Source organism: Alosa pseudoharengus, unplaced genomic scaffold, assembly GCF_046254945.1.
Source record: "Alosa pseudoharengus isolate Yale_2024_CS ecotype anadromous, Long Island Sound unplaced genomic scaffold, YU_APseudo_1.1 YU_APseudo_1.1_scf_19, whole genome shotgun sequence".
In the NCBI taxonomy this organism is placed as follows: domain Eukaryota; kingdom Metazoa; phylum Chordata; class Actinopteri; order Clupeiformes; family Clupeidae; genus Alosa; species Alosa pseudoharengus.
The window spans coordinates 26,414,514-26,428,954 of record NW_027468657.1 but is presented as its reverse complement, the minus strand read 5'-3'; the positions used below and the strand labels follow the sequence as shown (position 1 = coordinate 26,428,954).

Below are 14,441 nucleotides of genomic sequence, written 5' to 3'. Positions count from 1 at the left end.
TCAAAATCACAGTCTTTACTAAACATTTCGCACGCCTATGTTAGTATTCTGTTTCTGTAGCTGTTGGTTCGGCTAGACAACGGTAAAAGTTTTTTTTTACTCTAAATAGACGTTTAACTTCAAGAGTAATCGGCCTACCAGTGAAGTTGTTCATGTAACCCGCAGAGCGCGACCCTTAAATAATCTGCACGAGCAAACTGTTATCACTGGCCATCGGTTATGTAATCTGCTCCACCATTCTGGGAGAGCTTCGTGATTTCCCGTGAAAATAATGATGTGTGTACAAGAAGACGGATTTAGAGTTGATATGCTGTTAGCTTGCAGCAGAGCGCCCCGCCCTGGTTTTGGAGACGAACACAACTGTAATTTTCGGCCAGCAGCGGCTGTCACCGCATAGGACCGCATTACTAAATGGTGCGTCTGTGATGAAGCACGGTGTTCGTTCCACCAACGTTTATTTTCTAGCATCGTCGTTAACGACGGCAGCATCATCATATAGCCTACATACATGAAACGAAAACGTTGCGCATGACGCTGTGAAAGTGAAGCCTGCTCTTTAGTTCGGCAGATATCTGGCACGCGGGCCGCAATTGTTACAGTGGGCGGGCCGTCATCACAATGAGTTATCAAAATCTGTGAAGAGATTGAGAGAGTAAACAGTTTGTGGGCCTGAAGTGGAAGCACGCGTGAGGAAGTTGTTTTTGTCCGCTGGAGGTATTGTGGCATCAAAGATAAACGAATGCGCATTTTAATATCCAATGACGGATATTACTCCGGATTTTATCGTATGCGTTTGGGGATTATGCAGAGATTTTGAGCTTGCCTGAACGAGCAAACACAGTAAGTGAGCTGGGCCGGACAGACGCAAGGGCGAGGGCACATACACCAGCGAACCGAATGCGCAATTGTCAAGACCGTTAGACAATTCCTGGAAAAAACAGCGGAGTGAGAGAAGGAAGGTTCCCCTCTGTTGTCCTCTCCTACTGCAGGCATCCCGTTTATGTCATAGCAAACATTTCAGGATGCCTTTGATAAGCCTGGACGACGACGACCAGAGATGGGTTCCCACGCATGTAAATGTGACTGTCCTTCGGGCAAGGGGACTAAGAACGAAGGGCAAGCACGGCAGCCGCTATGTGTACACCATCATTCAGCTGGGGAAAGAGAAATACACCACCGGTTTGGTGGAGAAGGCAGCGGAACCGGAGTGGAATGAAGAATGTACTTTCGAACTTCTGCCCGGGTTATTGGAGTTGGCTGGAACGAGTGCCTATCCCCCGGGGAGCAGCAACTTGGTCCTCACAGTGATGCATCGAGTGCTAATCGGACTTGACGTGTTCCTTGGTCAAACTATTGTCCCTCTGGACAAGGTCTTTCAAGATGGAATGTGTCCGAGAAATGAGTAAGTTTAAATTATAATTGGTAGTGGGTCATGGGATGAATGTTTAACGTTAGGCCTTCATCTTCCAGGAAACCGTTTGATTGTTCACAGAAAATGGACCACCTGAAATTAATTTATATCGTGGACCTGAGTTTGAAGATGGCCTAAGAATTGCTGTTGTTGAGACTGTGGTGTTAGAATTAGTATAGCGCATAGGGTTCATTACTAGGTTAGAAGGAAATTTCAAGAACCATTGATGCTTTGCATCCCAGTAGATTATCCCAAATCAGAAAATAACACCTATATTACACCTATATTACACGTCTGATGTGGACTTCTACTATGGCCTACTCATGTGTTACAGCAGACAGTGTAAAATATCAGGCTGTATTACAGCATGCTATGTTAAGGCATTTGAGATATCACCCACTACATTCCTTAGATGGCATAGCATGTCCGGCTGAGATGCCAGCCTCAGCAGTAACGCATTTGTTTGGGCAGCACACTGTGCAGTGCCAGGCACTGTCAGGACTGTTACAGCAGACAGACACTCAACTAAGCTACAGTGCTCCAGTGCTGCGATGACTCTCTAGAAGATTCCTTTCCTCATGGTTATAGTCCCCCACACTTGTGAAAATGCTCACATTGCTTACATAATTGAGGATGGTTTTTGCTTTCTTTCTTTTTTTACTGTGGTGGTTAGTGGGGTGAGGTTTAAACCAAGTCATCTATTTTCCTCATCAGTGTACATCTCAGGCATTTAGAGAGCACTCTGAGATGAAGCAAGCAGGCCCTCTGGTTCATTTAAAAAACAAACACAGGCCAGCCAACTAAAAAAGATTCAAGTTACTGTCACGATATGAACATCTTCTAAACCAACTGAAAGGCCTAAAGATATTATGCATAGTATGCCTAAAGATGAAGGATTCATAGCTGATTGCTAAATAATGCTAAACAAGAAAAGAAAATATATCTGTAGTGTAGGATTTGTGGAGGGATGGCGTCATATCTTATATACTTATCATTAGCACTGATTCAGTAGTTAACTGTTAATGGCAACATACAGTATCTATTCCTGAAGCGATAGTTCTGGCAGGACACACTGTCCTGACTTTCTTCAACATGGGAAATATTGTATGGAGTGTGCATTTTGAGCCAGGCAGCCAAGCGTTGCGAGGAATGGGCCTACTGTGACAGTCTAACACGTGGAGTTACTCGTGGGGGGAAAATGTCCAGACTGCGTAAGTTGTATCAAGTCACCAATCCAGAGGGTTCAGGGGAAAGACAATGCTGCACATCTGGCTTCAATTCTGAGGTCCGCCTCCCCCCCCCCCTCTCTCTCTCCCCCTCTCTCTTTCTCTCTCTCTCTCCCTTTCTCTCTCTCTCTCTCTCCACTGCACGAGACAGGCACAGTAAAGGAAGGCATTTGCTTTGGCCCCAGCACATGTGTGTCTGGCCAGCACATAAGGTGTTGGGCACAGAAAAAGGAGAATACAGGGAATACTTTCAGGACTGGAAGACCAAGACAAAAGAGCAACCTTGATAACGCATGATTTCTGTGAAGTCCAATTAATCTACCTCATCTTGTGGCTGCACGCTTTCAGCAAGCTTTATTTTTTTATACCATTTTGAAATTCCCAAGATGCATTGCTTTCCCTTAAGCATAAACATGAAATCAAATCATTGAGATAGTGAATAAAACTGAATGTGGTTTATTTAGCTTTACATTCACTTACAGTAAGAGTACTTCACAGTGTTAGTTAATGGTATGCAGAGTACAATACTATATCTCATAACCATCTCTCCCTGCCGTGTCTAGATGGTTTAAGCTCCACTCGAAGGTCGGCAGGCCAGAGAAAGAGCGCGGGGACTTACAGGTGACAGTCCAGTTCACCCGTAACAACCTGACGGCCAGCATGTACGACCTGTCCGTCAAGGACAAGCGCCGCTCAGCTTTCGGCAAGCTCAAGGACCGGGTCACGGGCAAGAAGCGTGACGTGGAGTCCTCCTCGGCCATCGTGCCCGGCCGCTACGCCGCCCTCTCGGGGTCCGCTGGCCAGCCATTCGGCGAGGGGCAGCCAGCGGAGGACGAGCAACCGGAGGAGCCCCCAGTGGAGGAGAGGGAGCGCAGGGGCAGCAAGGTCAAGGACTTCTTCGGGAAGCTGCGCAAGTCCTCGGACACGAGGTCCTGCTCGTCCTTGGCCTCGGACAGCAGCCTGGCGTCGTCGGTAGGAGAGCCGTTCTGCCCTCCAGTGGAGCTCTCCAGCACCCCCATCTACAGCAGCAGAGTGGTGACCGACACCTTCCGCGGAGACACAGAGGCAGGAGGAAAAGGTTGGAGCCCAATCTTATTGATTTTCCACCAATGTGTGTGTGTGTGTGTGTGTGTATGTGTGTGTGTGTGTGGGGAGAGGGGTGATATTGCTAAAGCTTACCGAGAAGTGCACTTTTGTGAAAGGCTACACATAATGCTTCACTTAAAAGACAGCTCTGTCAGTGTACACAATGATGGTGCATTTTGTAAGATAAGGTACACATTCGGTTCTTGTTCCTCCCATTAAACCATTTAGTATGAGACAGCTGTCTTCCCTCAGGCTTATATCAGTATAATGCAACGTGAAGTGCTGCACATAATTGAAAACATAGCACTGTAAATGTGCACAATAATGTATTTTGCCGGCTTAATAACCCCATTGAAATGCTCTCGAAGGCTATTCTGTTGGTGATGTTTTTTGCCCACAAAGGTTGCTTTGTTGGTGAATTTGTTTTTGATGGTAAATAGGCTTGGTTGTTGATTGGCTGCTGTGGGAAATTCCCTACCTACAGCACTAGGCATTTCACATCTTGTCAGGCATTTCATATCATGTGTATATCTTCACATCTTGTCAGGCATTTCATATCATGTGTATATCTTCACATCTTGTCAGGCATTTCATATCATGTGTATATCTGGAATTTTATTGACAATAGGCTATGCATCAGATTCTTGTGAATTTCTGTCTTCCCATTAGAATCGTTGAGAAAGCTGCCACTTCCCTAGGCTTTAACTAGCATCTCCATCACTCTCTCACTCTACTCTCTCCATCCCCAGCGTTCACGCCTCATGACCCTAAGGTGATGACCCACAAGCGTGCGTACAGCGACGAGGCCAGCAAAATCACCACCACCCCTTCCACCTCCGCTGTCCCGCGGCCCTGCCCCGCCGTGGAGACCCTCAAGGGCCAGAGCATGGCGCTGTCCAAGTCCTCGCTGTGCATCAACGGCAGCCACGTGTACGGCTCGGAGCCGGCCAGCCCCAAAGTCGGCCCGAACCCGGGCGGAGCGCTGCCGGCCAAACGGGCGCTGCTGGAGAAGTGCTCGCCGCTATCGCGCTCGCTGCAGAACCTCACGCGCCGCACCGACGACCCCCAAAGGGCTGCGCTGGCCGCAAGCGACGGCCGGCGCTGGTCATTCGACAAAACCAAGAAGGAGGACGTGGAGCAGGCCACCGGCCAGGGCGCGACGCCTGCGGACGAGTGCTCTTCTCAGGCTGCCGCAGCGGCCGCAACGGGGGTCGGTGCGGCGGGGGCTTCGGCCGAAACGTCAGACAAAGGGAAGAAGCTGAGGAGGACTCTGTTCTCAAGCGGGAGGAGTGACTCGCTGCCGGCCAAGGCGGACCACGGCCCGGCCAGTGCGGCTCACGAAGGTCGACTCAGGGGCTGGTTTGGCTCCGGTGAGTCCCAGAACAAGCCAAGGTGAGTGAGGTCTGCTCAGCAGTGTTATACTATACGAGAGCTCTTGGGGGAAGTTGATGTTTTACAAATGGACAGGGAACACGAGCTGTGAAACACAATGCCATCTTTATGGTTGCTGCAAGTCTTTTTTGAGACCTCCTCAACATGAATGTCATGTGCAGACCAAAACAAACCAATCTACCCAAAGCGACTGAGAGATTAAGTGGCCAGTTGTGTAATGCTTTGCCAGGATCACGAGAAAAATTAGCATGCTCTTAAAATGGGACGGAAAAAAAGCAGTTAAGGTCTGACCCATTCTGCCCTCTTCTAGATTGGTTTGTTATGGTTTGTGCTCCTATTTCAGGGACACCCAACAGCTAAGGTTTAAAAAGGCTGAATTGACTGAATAGAACAGTTGGTAGTTTCACTGGTATTCTGGTATTTTGTGGTTCCCATAAATGTCAAGCATTTGTTAGCATGTGTCCTTTTCTTGTCAGAAAAATTTCAGAAAATAGTAATTAATCATATATTGCACATTGTTATGTTGAATGTATAGTATGAATTTTGATGATATGCAGCATCTCATAGATGAAATGAAACACAGAAGTATACCAAATATTTTAACAGTTCAGTACTAGATGTTTTCAGTTAATCAGCTAAAGATCTGCCTTTACTGAAATTTAAGAATGAGTTAATTAATAATTAAATAGGTGTGCTGCACTGTAGGTACGTCAAAAATGTGTTAGTATGTGGAAAGGGAACAGTATTATTGTCAAGGACTGTCGCTTCATTGATTTGAATGGCAACATCAAGAGTTTTATTCATGCATCCCAGTATCCCTGAATTATTTTGATTTGACTTAATTTTCGCCAGCTTTCTCACACATACACTGTCTGATTGCCTGGAATAAAAAAAAATGATGAGTAAGTTCCTTTGCCACTCCTAGTTGAAGTATCAGGTGGCCCTCATTCCCCCTGTTACTCACCCCTATATATTTCTGGCTGGATGATTGGCCTTAGCCGGCATAGCTCTAACTGTGCCTTCCCTCCACAGCCTGGAAGTCTCTCCTAAGGTAGAGAACAGCCCAGATACCCCCTCACCCCTCCACCCACCTCTCCATGATCAGCCCCAGCCCCAGTCTCAGCACTCCCCTCCCACCCATCCCACCCCCGTTCCCACCCCCGTTCCCCCGTCCCCCGCCAATGGCTGTCACGCTAACCCCTTCACCCCATCGCCCCCCACCCCCACCTCCATCCCCATCTCCCCGTCCAACCCCTTCCTCTCGCGCCTGCAGACCAACCCCTTTTTCGAGGAGCTCTTAGCCGAGGAGGCTCTGAAGTCTCCGCCGGTTGCCGGTGGCGGCTACACCGGCTCACCTGCCTCCCAGTACGCGGCCCACCTCGCGGCCCACTTCCCTAGCCCTGCCCATCGCAGTGGCACTCTGCGGGAGAGGACCAGCATTAAGAGGGAGAGGCCCAGGAGCATGGCCAGGCAGAGGTCTCTCCCGGTGCTGCTGCCCGGAAGCTCGGGGCCGCCGCCGACGGCGAGTAGCCTGCCCAACTCGGCCACCAACCGCTCGCTTTCGGAGAACATCAGCACCGAATGGGATGAGTCGTTTGATGCCTTTGCCGCGAGCCGGCTGAATTCACCAAATGGCACAACACCCTCTGCACGTAATTCAACAACAAGAAGGCAGACCTCAAATGCGTCGATGTTGGGTGACCACGTCACTCACCCTCTCCTTGACATCAGAGGCAGTGGTGGTCAAGAAGGACTCTCGCAGGCGACAGATGTCCCCCCTCTGCCCCCTGGTCGACCCCTCAGAGCGCCGTCCAGAGAGAGAGGCTCAGAGAGTTGGCTGGAAAGAGCCGAAGAGCTGGCCTTGGAGAGGGAGGCCAGTTTCATGCTTCAAACAGAACTGGCCTCTCGTCAACACGCGCGACAACGAAGACACAAGAGAAAGACCAAAAGTTGGGCTCTTGGCGACGCACTCCCTGCAGAAAGTTCACTCTTGGATTTGTATGCCGATCCAGCACACCACCATTTGAATATGTGTCTCACGTCAGCAATAACAGAGGTCGCGGAGTCCAGTGACATGAACAACAGAATACTAACAAGCGACGAGCATGGCTGGAAGGTGGACTTATCAGAGAGGGTCAGCCCAGATGCGCAAGAAAGACGCAATATGGAGAGAAAGAACAACGCGCTTAATTCTTCTCATTTTGACGTTAGCAAAGACGTCCTGAACATGGCCCTGGGCTTTGCAACAGAAAATATTTTAGACAAGAACCCTCTTTATGATGATGATAACCCTCTAACATCTCCAGCCTTCATCAACAGTGGCAACAATGACAGTGACAAATCACAAGAGAAATTTACCCATACAGACATGGAGCCTTTAGGTAAGAGTCTTTGTGAACTTAGCCTGAGGCCTGACTGCACAGCCGACCACTCAGACAAGCCCAAGGTGACCAATGGTGTAAGCTCTTTTGTGGGTTCACCCCCAGATCCAAACAAAAACATAGACAGTTCCGACTTTGCATTTGTGGACTCGGACAGTTCTCCATCTGAGATGACTATTAACACTTTCGAGATTTACGATCAGAACGCCAACAAGATGTTGACCACTTATCAGATGTTCTCTGCTGTCCATTCATCAGGGAACCCCGCGTCTGCCCAAGAGTCTACAGCAATGAACTCTGACTTCAAACAATCTGAATTGGAGATGCTTTCCAGTACAATGGTGTCTTTTTCAGTGTGTGAAACAAAGAAAGAGTCTGAACACTTTGTCCTCAAAGCTGACTCATTGGGTAATGAGCAGAGGGATCGTTCACCTCATTATCAATCCTCCTGTGAGGAGAAAGGAGGTTGCGAGACCCACGGGAATGCTTCATTTAAAGAGGAAATTAGACTCGACTTTGGAGACGAGAGACACTCATCCTTTAACTGTGAACAGCCACAGTACCCTTTGAATCCCAAAAAACAGGCAGTTGGAAATGCCATTGGTGCAGAGATGAGAGGGGAAGAGTTGACGTCCACCCCAACAAACTGTATCAAGAACTTATCCCTGCTGGGTTTTTCAACCAGGGACAATGATTCATTCACAGATTTTCTATGCAACAAAGGTGGCTGTGTTGCTGGTGAGCTCTCTCCTCGAGAACTGCAACAGGAAAGTAACAATCAAAGACCAAGTCAACACTCAGACCAACAAAGCGCACTGTTTGACTGGTCAGTCACATATAACACTAGGTCAGAGGTAGACCCCGCAGGTGTGGTGGCTGACGCCCTCGATGGAGGTAGCCATACTGATGGAGAACCCCAACCTGGAGATTTGGAGAATAGTGAGGGCAGCCACCACACTCATGAATCAGAGTTGTCCGACTTGGAGAACTCCCAGGATATGAGTTTTGCGGACTTGCATGCCAGGGTGGCCCCGAGCCCCTCACACTCCCTCCGGCCCACAGGGTCACCTCCGCATGACGCCGCTTCCCCCTCCTCCCATCCCACTCCAGTCTCTAACGCCACTAACGCCAAACCCAACCCTGACTCCCACCCTGACCCCAATGCACCTCCTCAAAATGGCCAACCCAAAACCGGAGGCGCCCACAATCTGGCCCCCCTCACCTCCTGCTCCTTCTGCTCCTCCTCCTCCTCCTCCTCCACCTCCACAACCGCTACCGTTTCCTCCTGTTCCTCCTGCACTGTCCAGCCCATGGTTGACGCACGGCACAATGTTACACCAGGGGAGTTACAGCCAGCTAGCGGCCTCCTGCCCCATCCGGAGAGCAGGTGAGACCGCACAGCTTCTCAGAGTGTATTCACTCTTCATCTGTAAACGACAAACAAAAACAAAAAGAGAAACACACCCACGTGAATGAAAACGATGCCTCTCATTTGGTCAGCTGATTTGACTGGTCTTTTTTGTGGGGTGTGTGATTTTGATTGAAATTTGTGTGGCAGAAAACAGAGCCCTCTGGCTGAGGGTCTACTAAAGTGTGACGGTTGGCTTTGCTGATGGTCCACTTTCCTTCCAACTCTCACATTTGGAATTTGGGTTTCCTCTGTTGATTTTCACACATCAAGCAGATTTGGTTTCACATGTTTTTTGTTTTTGTTTGGTTCTGCCTGTTTCCCTGCCTGGGTTTATGACGGAGCATGGCTTGTACACATTCTTTTGCTTTCTTCTTTCTTTGTTTTGTTTTGTTCCTCTAAATGTCATGTTATTTTGGTTTTCCTTCATTCTAGTCTCATGTTCAGTTTGGCAGGTGTACCCCATACTTTGATGTCAGGAAGGAGATGAGGTGTGTTTAAAAAATACCAAGACTGGTGGTAAATCTCTGCTTATAAGAGGGATTTGAGCAACAAAAATGTTAACATTTTGATGTATCGTCGTCCAACAGATATTTGCCTTCCCACTAGATTTCCTGGAATCTCACAATTCGGTGCTCACGACAAGCAGAGTGTTAGGGTGCCGCTGTAACTGGCCAATAGTAAAAAAAGATATTTTCAACTAGTTATTAAATATTTGTGTACTCTGGTATCTCTAATTCCCACACTATATAATGTACCAGTTATCTCTTCCTGCATCATTTGTGATGACAATAATGTACCTTGCTTTCCATTGACATATGGTCTTTGAAAAGATCACACAGATTATCAACCCTTTCCATTAAATGTTGGCTTACCCCAGTGTTTCCTAAAATGGGTGGTCGAGCCCTTCCAGGGGCAGCGTGTAGTCAGTTCAATAAGGGGGTGAGGTCGGAGAAATTTAACGAGAACTAAACAACCAACTACTGGCCAAATTAAGTACTGTGGTGCTCTCACAACAGAGTAGCCTGTGACTGACTATATTTAGTGATAAGTGTATAGCTTACTTTGTACTCATGTAATACTGTATAGTCAGGGCCTACCATTTAGCCTGTGTGTTGGAAGGGATAACAGGCCTAATATTTACAACCGCAATGTTTCTAATATTAATGACTCCAAACAATGGAATGACATAGCCATCATAAAACCGTGTTTAATTCTGACAGATTTGATCCCTTGAAAACAAGAGCGCTGATAAAATATTCACTGATTGACTAAATTAAATTGAAAATGATTGGCTAAATGATATGACTAATGTCTAAATCTTTGCAATGTAGTGTTGGGTGGGAACCCAGCAGTATTAGACTTAGATAAAATATAGGTCAAAGGAGTGTAGAACCAGGAAATGCTTTTTGAACACACCTCATGCACACTCTCAGCACAGGAGGAACTGTAGCCTGGTAACTGATCTCTGTTCTCATTGGTTTTACTCCAGTTATTTCACAAGTATTAATCAAGTACGAAATCCATTCATTAGGACTTTAAGTGAGCATTACAATGCAAGTCATGGACCATTTAACTCAATAATAGATACCATACGTGCTAAAGGGTCAATTCTCTATCAAAAATAAAGGGCTAAAACACAGTTTCAGTAGCCGATAGATCTTAGTCATAAGAGTAGTGATACTTAATTGCAGAGACTGTCAGGTGATGCTGAATTCCAGTCAGCCAAGTCATTCTTCAAGTATGTGTGTTTGCATTGTCTGGATTTGGTAACAGAAAACTAACCTGAGTAGGGCCCAGAAGCCTTTGTGTCTAATAGCTAGGCATCGTCCATTTTGCATACAGTGAAAAGACTCCTCATCCAGTTCAATACTTCTCCCAATATGTCCTTTTTGAGAAATAATTTAATGTGTGGTAGTTAAATTTCCACTTAACCATGTAAGCTTAGCATAGCAATAGTAGTAGCTGAATTCAGTACTAAGTTGGATAACTGTTACAGCAGTGAGTAGAGTGCATGTTGGTACTAATCGCTGTGTCCGATGCTGTTACATGACCGTCCGTGCTGTCCAGTCCCCACCCGGTGAAGCCCCTGACCACATCGGCGGCGCCGGCCGGAGACAAGAAGTCGGAGGGACGCTCGGTGCTGGAGAAGCTCAAGTCCACCATCCACCCGGGCCGCGCTGCCCAACCCACTGCAGCAGAGGTGGCTGAGAGAGAGGTAGGGGGGTACTCCTCCTTTATTACTCAGGCTCCACGCTGCTCACACTTTTCCCAGATAAAGTTCCAAACGTATTCTAGACTCTATAGTGTCCTAAGAAAAGTGTGCCTTTTTGTTGGGAATTTGACCTTTGACCCTTGGTGGGGGGTTTTTAGCATTGTTGACAAAACTACCAGCTTTTTTCAAGATTTTCACCCATATTTCTAGACTTTCTAGACCTGTGAAAAGGAAGAAGATGTCTGAACATTATAATAACCTTTGTTTGAAAGTTTAAGATATTTGATCCTCTGAAGATGATTACCTTTTTTGAAGGTAAAAAACCTGCTTTCAACACAGAAAGCAATTTAACTTCTCAAATGGCTATCAAAGCAGGGTCCCTCAGAAGATTTTTGAACCGTTGAAGAGTTGAAAATGTAATGAAAGAAAACTGACGTGACAATATACTTTAAATATAGAATATTCTATAGATCTATCTCTATAGATATTCTGGTAGGGTGATCATTGCAAAAAACTCTCTGTCATAGAACCATTATATTTTTGGAGACTTGAGACTTCCTTGTTTTCTCCATCATGTGTGTTTATGTATGTGTGTTTGTGTGTGTGTGTGTGTGTGTGTATACAGTATTTCTGTGTATGTGGGGATATGCATGGAAGTGACACTCTACTGTATCACCAGTCTCTGCCTCTCTCTGTTCTGTCCGGTCCAGGCCCGGCTGTCGGAGGCGCGGGCCCAGTACCAGAACCTGACCAACATGGAGCTGATCTCGCTGCTGCTGCAGCAGGAGGGGGAGGTGGAGCGGCAGCGGGAGGAGGCAGAGCTGCAGGGGGCGCTGTTGGAGAAGCGCGACGCCGAGCTGAAGAAGATGAAGGTGCAGGTGCGCGACCTGGAGGACTACATCGACAAGCTCCTCGTGCGCATCATGGAGCAGACCCCCACACTGCTGCAGGTACGCTCCCGCTACAACTGACGAAGGCTCCCCGCTTTCTGCGTGTGTGTGCATGCGTGCGTGTGTGTGTGTGAGTGTGTGTGTGTGTGTGTGTGTGTGTGTGTGTGTGTGTGTGTGTGTGAACGAGTGTTAGATATGAAATGTCTCACCGCCACAAGCACTGGGGACCCCTCAAAGCCATTAAAGTCTAACCCCCATCCAGGTCAGCTCACTCCATGGTCAGAATCGTCAAAAGCGTCAAAAAGCGAGACTAGTCTAGCATGCATCCTTCTGTGCAGTTTTGATAGGACTATGCTGAATATATTTTCTGTATATAGTGCATATTGTAAATATGGAAAGCCGATACCGAGTAGTGCTTTTTCAGGGGGTGGTAAGTCAGTATACACTTGATTGGCAAGTGAAGCTGCTTTTTGTAAGGTTGAACCACATTCAAAATTGATGAATACTTAAGAAAGGATGTTCTTTCTCAACATATTGAATATGATATTAAAATGACTATGTATTTAACCTTAAAATACTATTAGAATACTATTGAATATTGTATTTCTTATATTGCGATATGAAAAATCTGGAATGGTACTACCATTTGTGTCTGGACAAAATGCAAAAGAAATTATATGTCTAACCACAAGCTCTGTATTTTTCTTGCCTTTTAGAAAACACCAGTAAAGCCAAATTCTTAGAAAACGTCAATGGCACCAGAATAACCCCCAGTGTAAACACTAATCTGATGTACTAGCCCTCTCCATATCAAATTAGGGGTAACAGACAAGCACTGTTGTCGGGCCTGAAAACATAAACAGCTTTTGAATAAAAACAGGTGTTCCTTTGTTGTAATATTATGTTGGAATAGCTTTAAAAATGAAAGTTCCTGTTGTATTTCTGTGTTAAAAGACTCAGGTTGGATATTATGGTGTTCTCTTGGCACTAAGAAGGAGAGGCTTTGCCAGTAGGTTTCATAACTGGTTTGTATTATAGTTAGTCTTCAGCTTTGAATTCATGGAATATAAGCTTTTAAATGTTACCAAACTGCCAATAGTTTGTGCAGCTAGGAGCATTCTTTAATCAGAAAAAAATGAAAAACATTTAATGAATATCACGAGTAGCTACTGCTTTGGCAATCAATTGTCTTCCCATGACAACCCAGTAATATCCAATGCACGCTCATTGCTTTGAAACGTATGCAAAAAAAAATTAATAGGGAATGTCTTGAAAATCATATATGCAATATTGCAACATACTTGGCTGTACTTGTTGTCCTCACAGCTTTTGGTGTTGCATCAGAACCTACACTTTCTATGCATTCCCTAGAATAAAGCTAGGAAATGCATTGGATTCTGTAGTATTAAAAAAACTAAGATAAATGCACATACACATGTCCTCCATGAACTTCACATGCAATAAGAGTAAAAGCTGCTAACTGTAATGTATGTCACCTTAATGTACAGCATCTGTATCCTTAAGTATATGCTTCAATGTAATGCAGATACATGCGTCATAGTGTTACAAATAATTACCATGCCTTTATAATGGCTTCAGTTATGTTGTTTTAGGTTGGATAAAAGTCTGGATATTTTACATTTTAAAGTTTAAGGGTGGTTTCTCAGAGACTAATTTCTCAGATGGTGTTGGATGACAATGACTCACAACCACTACTTTCTAGCTATACATTTCAGGTAGAGGAATGTAATACAAACACAAATATTGGGGAATCTTATTTTCCCAGTGTAAATGTCCAACAATGTTTGAACAAGGGCGAATCTTTGTGCTGTTGAAGAAAGCTTTACTAATATTATGTTTTCACAGTACTTAGTCTGTCTGTCATCCACAATGTGATGGCAACTTCAATGCCATCAGTAGCCTGTTTGTCTAATTCAAACAAAAAGCAAACTTTACACTGCACTGTGATCTCCCTGTCAACTTGCTACTTGAGCAGATAACCCATTTTGTTACATGGCTTTGTAGATTAAGGAAGTCATTAATTTGTGTATTTTTATTGTTACTTTATTTATTTGTTGATGCTGTGTTACAAATGAAATTTAAAAATAAAGGCATATGTTTGAGTTTTGAGGATTTGGTGTCCTGTTAAATGATTGCAAATATTATAGGTATCTCTCACTTGTCATGGTGTGTGTTTTAAAGTTGTCCACAAGATGGCAGTATACTCCATCCATCTCATGCTTTGGAACATTTGGTTCTGTAGGACACCAATTTTACCCATAGTCCTTAGACATTTTGTTCAAGATAGGGTTTTCTTGGATTCTATAAGATAATTGTTTTACCAAGAATTCATTATGATACTTTTGAGGATATACAATTAAGAACAAAATTATTCATACCCCTGGCAAATATTGTACACATTGTCACATGCC

The 14,441-nt window shown here is 45.6% G+C and overlaps 1 protein-coding gene across 1 annotated transcript; it reads left to right on the top strand.

Annotated features, from left to right (window-relative positions):
* Nucleotides 1–433: 433 nt before the first annotated feature.
* rab11fip5b (RAB11 family interacting protein 5b (class I)) lies at nucleotides 434–14,114 on the top strand. Its single transcript, XM_076292128.1, has 7 exons — nucleotides 434–1,402; nucleotides 3,201–3,715; nucleotides 4,473–5,115; nucleotides 6,148–8,883; nucleotides 10,975–11,122; nucleotides 11,830–12,069; nucleotides 12,726–14,114. The coding sequence occupies exons 1-7, from the start codon at nucleotides 1,023–1,025 to the stop codon at nucleotides 12,750–12,752; spliced, it is 4,689 nt and encodes a 1,562-aa protein (XP_076148243.1). The 5' UTR covers nucleotides 434–1,022; the 3' UTR covers nucleotides 12,753–14,114.
* The last annotated feature ends 327 nt before the right edge of the window (nucleotides 14,115–14,441 follow it).